Here is a 7,004-nt window from a genome sequence, read left to right on the forward strand (position 1 = left end):
CAACTATACATTGGGGTGTGTGGGAGGGTGGGGGGTGGAGGGTAGGGATGGGGGGTGAGATTCCGTGCATAGTTGGTATATTGTTTTCAAGCCATCCCAGCCACAGGACATGGCAGAGTAAATGATTAGAGATAATCTTGACCTGGGTAGGGCTGGGGGGGGGGGGGGGGGGCGAGATTCCGTTCATAGTTTGTATATTGTTTTCAAGCAATCCCAGCCCCAGGACATGGCAGAGTAAATGATAAGAGATAATCTTGACCTGCGTCCTTATCGATGTTGGCGTTACGTGTGGGTCACACCTGCACACTTCCCACGACAGACGCAACAACAACTCACAATGGACATGAGAATTATCCTGCTTGTGGTGTTCAGTAAGTTGGACTTTTTAAAGTTTTGACTGGTTGGGTGTGATCTCATGCAATATGTAATGGTACATAGATGCATCAGTATATCGTCAATAAATCTCCTAATTTAAAACAAAGCTTTAAGTCTGACCAGTCTCGCGCTATCAATATTGTACATTTTATAGATGGTGCAACACTGGGAAACTGTTTTTTTATGGAATATAAATGAAAATAGTCTTGTATTTTCCACTATTTAAGGCTGGTTGCATCGTGATGTTTGAAGTCTGCAAGCTCCTGGACACGTATTTCAATTATATGAGGCGATCGCTACATTCTCAGAAATGTTATAATATGATAAATGTACATGCCGGGAGACGCTGTGAACATCCAGATGCATGATTCTAACTCCATGATACGTTCTGTTTAAGGTGTGACAATGGCGTGGGGAGGACCTGTGGCCATGACACACTCGTCAGACTGTCCGGAAGCTGAAGTGTGTCCTCTCCACCCCGAGGCCAGGTGCTAGTAAGTACAGGGAGGTATCTACAACTAGGTGTGTCCTCTCCACCCCGAGGCCAAGTGCTAGTAAGTACAGGGAGGTATCTACAACTAGGTGTGTCCACTCCACCCCGAGGCCAAGTGCTATTAAGTACAGGGAGGTATCTACAACTAGGTGTGTCCACTCCACCCCGAGGCCAAGTGCTATTAAGTACAGGGAGGTATCTACAACTAGGTGTGTCCACTCCACCCCGAGGCCAAGTGCTAGTAAGTACAGGGAGGTATCTACCACTAGGTGTGTCCTCTCCACCCCCAGGCCAAGTGCTAGTAAGTACAGAGAGGAATCTACCACTAGGTGTGTCCACTCCACCCCGAGGCCAAGTGCTAGTAAGTACAGGGAGATATCTACAACTAGGTGTGTCCACTCCACCCCCAGGCCAAGTGCTAGTAAGTACAGGGAGGTATCTACCACTAGGTGTGTCCACTCCACCCCGAGGCCAAGTGCTAGTAAGTACAGGGAGATATCTACCACTAGGTGTGTCCACTCCACCCCCAGGCCAAGTGCTAGTAAGTACAGGGAGGTATCTGCCACTAGGTGTGTCCACTCCACCCCCAGGCCAAGTGCTAGTAAGTACAGGGAGGTATCTGCCACTAGGTGTGTCCTCTCCACCCCCAGGCCAAGTGCTAGTAAGTACAGGGAGGTATCTACCACTAGGTGTGTCCTCTCCACCCCGAGGCCAAGTGCTAGTAAGTACAGGGAGGTATCTACAACTAGGTGTGTCCACTCCACCCCGAGGCCAAGTGCTAATAAGTACAGAGAGGAATCTACCACTAGGTGTGTCCTCTCCACCCCGAGGCCAAGTGCTAGTAAGTACAGAGAGGTATCTACCACTAGGTGTGTCCACTCCACCCCGAGGCCAAGTGCTAGTAAGTACAGGGAGGTATCTACAACTAGGTGTGTCCACTCCACCCCGAGGCCAAGTGCTATTAAGTACAGGGAGGTATCTACAACTAGGTGTGTCCACTCCACCCCGAGGCCAAGTGCTAGTAAGTACAGGGAGGTATCTACAACTAGGTGTGTCCACTCCACCCCCAGGCCAAGTGCTAGTAAGTACAGGGAGGTATCTACCACTAGGTGTGTCCTCTCCACTCCCAGGCCATGCTAGTAAGTACAGGGAGGAATCTACCACTAGGTGTGTCCACTCCACCCCCAGGCCAAGTGCTAGTAAGTACAGGGAGGTATCTACAACTAGGTGTGTCCACTCCACCCCCAGGCCAAGTGCTAGTAAGTACAGGGAGGTATCTACAACTAGGTGTGTCCTCTCCACGCCCAGGCCAAGTGTTAGTAAGTACAGGGAGGTATCTACCACTAGGTGTGTCCACTCCACCCCGAGGCCAAGTGCTAGTAAGTACAGGGAGGTATCTACCACTAGGTGTGTCCACTCCACCCCGAGGCCAAGTGCTAGTAAGTACAGGGAGGTATCTACAACTAGGTGTGTCCTCTCCACTCCCAGGCCAAGTGCTAGTAAGTACAGGGAGGTATCTACAACTAGGTGTGTCCTCTCCACGCCCAGGCCAAGTGTTAGTAAGTACAGGGAGGTATCTACCACTAGGTGTGTCCTCTCCACGCCCAGGCCATGCTAGTAAGTACAGGGAGGTATCTACCACTAGGTATGTCCTCTCCACGCCCAGGCCAAGTGTTAGTAAGTACAGGGAGGTATCTACCACTAGGTGTGTCCACTCCACCCCGAGGCCAAGTGCTAATAAGTACAGAGAGGAATCTACCACTAGGTGTGTCCACTCCACCCCCAGGCCATGCTAGTAAGTACAGAGAGGTATCTACCACTAGGTGTGTCCTCTCCACTCCCAGGCCAAGTGCTAGTAAGTACAGGGACGTATCTACCACTAGGTGTGTCCACTCCACGCCCAGGCCATGCCAGTAAGTACAGGGAGGTATCTACCACTAGGTGTGTCCTCTTCACCCCCAGGCCAAGTGCTAGTAAGTACAGGGAGGTATCTACCACTAGGTGTGTCCACTCCACCCCCAGGCCAAGTGCAAGTAAGTATAGGGAGGTATCTGCCACTAGGCGTGTCCTTTCCGCCTATTTTGAACTATATTTGATATATCATTTTGCCATAGGGAGACATTATATATGGAGTTAAGCATTATTTGATACCTCATTCTGTCTGGATAAGTGAGACATTATATCGGGGATTAAGTATTATTTGATACATACCTGTGTCTTGATAAGAGAGACATTATATCTGGGGTTAAGTATTATTTGATACCTACTTGTGTCTGGATAAGAGAGACATTATATCTGGAGTTAAATTATATATTTGATACCTCATTGTGTGTTGACAGCAAGGACTGCTGGACACTGCGTGGTCTAAACGAGTGCACTTTTCATTTCTATGACGACCAGGACAGGAGAGTTGTTTGCTTTTTTCAATAAAGCAAGACGCCCAGCTGAAGAAACATGTATTTGACAATACACCATGAGGAATTTGTATTAATGTGTCATGATTCATGTGATAGCTTACGTCATCGCGATGAAGACCGCCTCCGTGGTCTAGTGGTAGAGCGTCCGCCCGGAGCGCGGAAGGTCCGGGGTTCAATGTTGCAAATGTTACGCAAAGGGAGGTTACTCGTGTTGCTCTAATAACAGCTCTTTTGCCAAAACACTTCAAATTGGCTCAAGTCCCCTGAAAAGCCTGCCCTCCGCAGTTACTGACTCCATTGGGCGTAAAGGGCAAATATTGAGTGAGTGAGTGAGTGAGTTGGGTTTAACGCCGCTTTTGACATTATTCTAGTTATATCACGGCGTGTCAGCTTAATGTGGGAGGACAGCCCGAAGTGATGCAGGTCTTAGACGTTTACCACTTCGGTGAAACTCACGAGCACGGGTATGGTGCTGACAAACCTAGAAACATAATTGGGGCGAACCGGGATTCGAACCCAAAATCATAGGTTTCTGGCGTGCCCAAGGGACGCAACTCTGCACAGCGAATCGCAGCGCCTTAGACGACTGGGCCACCCGTGCCCCCCTTAAATTATATCAAACCTTGGATCCTTTGTCTGTGGTCTAGCCAGCTGAATTGTTAGTTAAACACCACTAACAGACAGACCTTCTTTTTTCGTATCATCTTGATGATAGAACTATCCAGTGGGATTCGAACCCGCGAAGTCCGCACGGAAGGTTAACGGAAGTAGTCTTCTGCAAGGGCGACATGGGAAAACATGTGTGAAAATAACAACTAAATATTTAGTTACATCAGGACTAATTGCTTATCCGTTTATGAACTGCGAAATATGTTTCATGCATATTTTATACAGAGTTTCTCTATGCATTCTAGTATTTGTACAGTACTTGTGATTTGGTAGTTTTTCGTTCAACGAAACGAGCAGATAGAAACGAAATTACTGTTATCTTGATTAGGGCAATGTTTGCCCACAATAGGCCTGTCGACATGGGCAAGTAATATTTAGGCGAGGTGCACGTGCGGTAGGCTCGGGGAACATTTTTCACGTGCTTCACGCGGGGCCGACTCACACAATGTTCAAACAGTTGAGCAAGAAGTTTCTCAATAGCTTTCAAAATACCTTTAACAAAACAATGTTTTTTTAGCATTTTAGGTGTTATAAATGTGGACATGGTTTAAGTATGTTAGACCACTCGGACCCAAGTGTCGTTGAAATAGTTGATTAATTGATTTAATTAACCTTTTTAACGAGTGATCGAGTTTGGTTTAACGCCGCTTTTAACATTATTCCAGTCATATCGCGGCGTGGCAGCTTAATGCGGGTTGAAAGCCCGAAGTGAAGTAGGTCTCAGACATCTACCACTTCGTTGAAACCCACGAGCACGGATATGGTGCTGACAAACCTAAAAACATAATCTGGGCGAACCGGGATTCGAACCCACAATTATAGGTTTCTGGCGTACCCAAGTGACGCAACTCTGCACAGCGAATCGCGGCGCCTTAGACGACTGGGCCACCCGTGATAGAGGCTTCAACTACTCTCGTTGGATAAAAGATTTATTTTCAGAGCCGTACACATGTCTGACATCGACGATTCATGAATGTCAACATACACATATATTCAAACATCAGGGGCAGTTAATTCTGATCAACATTTCCGGTTAACATACACGTATAAAGCATATAATAGTGCAAATAAAACGTCCATAAAATATCAATACACAGTAACTTAAGTTTACAAATTGTTGTCATTCATTCGATCTGATTCGAATCTCATTGACTCATTAAACATCGGATACTGCCACGTGCCGACAATATCAAAAGTTCACATGTGAGTAAGTCAACCATCCACTCAACCACTTAGTGACTCAGTCAATCACCCAATCAACGACTTAGTGAGTCAGTCAAACACCCAATCAATCACTTAGTGAGTCAGTCAAACACCCAATCCATGACTTAGTCAGTCAGTCACTCACTCAATCAACGACTTAGTGAGTCAGTCAAACACCCAATGAATCACTTAGTGAGTCAGTCAAACACCCAATCCATGACTTCGTCAGCCAGTCACTCAATCAACGACTTAGTGAGTCAGTCAAACACCAAATCAATCACTTAGTGAGTCAGTCAAACACCCAATCCATGACTCAGTCAGCCAGTCAGTCACCCAATTAATCACTTAGTGAGTAAGTCAATCAACCAATCAACCACATAGTGAGTGAGTCAATCACCCAATCAACCATCTCATGACTGGAGATTCGAACATGCGCTCGCAACTTGATGACGTAAATTGGACGACGTTATTTGTAAAAGGGGGGTGTCTAGTGACTGGTTCCCCATAGATGCAGCTGGACGCAGATGAACGCAATGGCCGAACGATAGCACCCAAAATTGGGAGAGATATGACAATCGGTATTGGGAAAATATGTGCGGACAATTGACGTGTAAATTGTGAGAATACCACACCTCACCCCCTGTACATAAAATTGATTTGTCCGACATTGCCGAGGTCGGGGAGACATCATTATTGTAGCAGGTTAGGGTGGTGCAAATATCACAGTTAAGACCAACGCCTTCTGGGGGTGGGTGGAGACCATGAAGCCACAAGTCTATTTTCCATACCAATATTTACCCGAATGTATGGCACTCAGGTGATAGTAGGCCAAATCACTTGTCATTCAGATCCATCTTTGGAGATGTATAGTGAAGATGAAGCTGTGAAAGTCCTTGTCGCAATACGTATGAAAATATGAGTCTCATGTTGTGACTGTCCAGAGAGAGCCGTATATAGTAGACTGACATTTTTTTTTTTTTTATAAACGTTTTTATTGTTCCCAGAGTTGTAGATTAATACAGTATTCCCTCAAAGACATATTTCGGGTTGCATAGAATGGCACAACACACTCTTTAGAAAATTAAAGGGTTGGAAACAAACATTGTCCTATTTCAAACCAACACGGTTGCAACACACAGTCAGACTCAAACATATCATGTATCAACAGAGAGCTATGAATCAAATGCTGAGAATAAAGGTAACCATTTTCTATTAAAGTTACTTTTGTCATCCTTTTGTATAGCAATAAATTTCTCGATTGAATATATGTTTTAAAACAATTTTAAAAGTATATCTAATTTCGGTTTGGTTCCTTTAATTCCACTTACATGAATATGCCTTTTTCCCAATAAAACTATATGATTGATTAAAGTATTAGCGTAGTTAGAACCAAACCAAATAAGATATTTTGTCAATTTATTTTTGTGTGGAAGGTAATTGTTAAGCCAAAGTTCGAGATCATTCCAAAATTGTTTAGTTTCATTACATTCCCAAAAGACATGGCTGACGTCCTCATTGACAGCATTACAAAAGCTACACACACTGTTGTCTACAAGATTCATTGTTAATAGTTCCTTCTTTGTGTAGATAATTCCATGTAGAAATCTGTATTGAAAATCTTAAAGTTTTACATCCTTCAGTTGATATCTATAAACAGTAAATATCATTTTCCAATTAAAGTCACAGTGAAAAATTGATTGCTGTTTATTACAAACTTTAAGATTATTTTCATTTGATATTAATTTATCATAAAAGATTCTAGCGCCTTTTACAGGCTTCGTCAGATCACTTAAGCAACTGTTTATATACAAATTCTGTAAAATATTTTTTCTAGTTTTCTTGATTGT

At 44.5% G+C, this 7,004-nt stretch overlaps 1 protein-coding gene across 1 annotated transcript; it reads left to right on the forward strand.

Annotated features, from left to right (window-relative positions):
* The first annotated feature begins 238 nt into the window (after positions 1-238).
* Positions 239-3,355, forward strand: LOC139477215 (uncharacterized). Its single transcript, XM_071259775.1, has 3 exons — positions 239-371; positions 773-869; positions 3,208-3,355. Exons 1-3 carry the CDS (start codon positions 239-241, stop codon positions 3,296-3,298), a joined length of 321 nt encoding a protein of 106 aa, XP_071115876.1. The 3' UTR covers positions 3,299-3,355.
* Positions 3,356-7,004: the final 3,649 nt, after the last annotated feature.

The sequence above is a fragment of the Haliotis cracherodii genome, unplaced genomic scaffold, assembly GCF_022045235.1.
Source record: "Haliotis cracherodii isolate W230 unplaced genomic scaffold, xgHalCrac1.p SCAF_32, whole genome shotgun sequence".
Taxonomy (NCBI): domain Eukaryota; kingdom Metazoa; phylum Mollusca; class Gastropoda; order Lepetellida; family Haliotidae; genus Haliotis; species Haliotis cracherodii.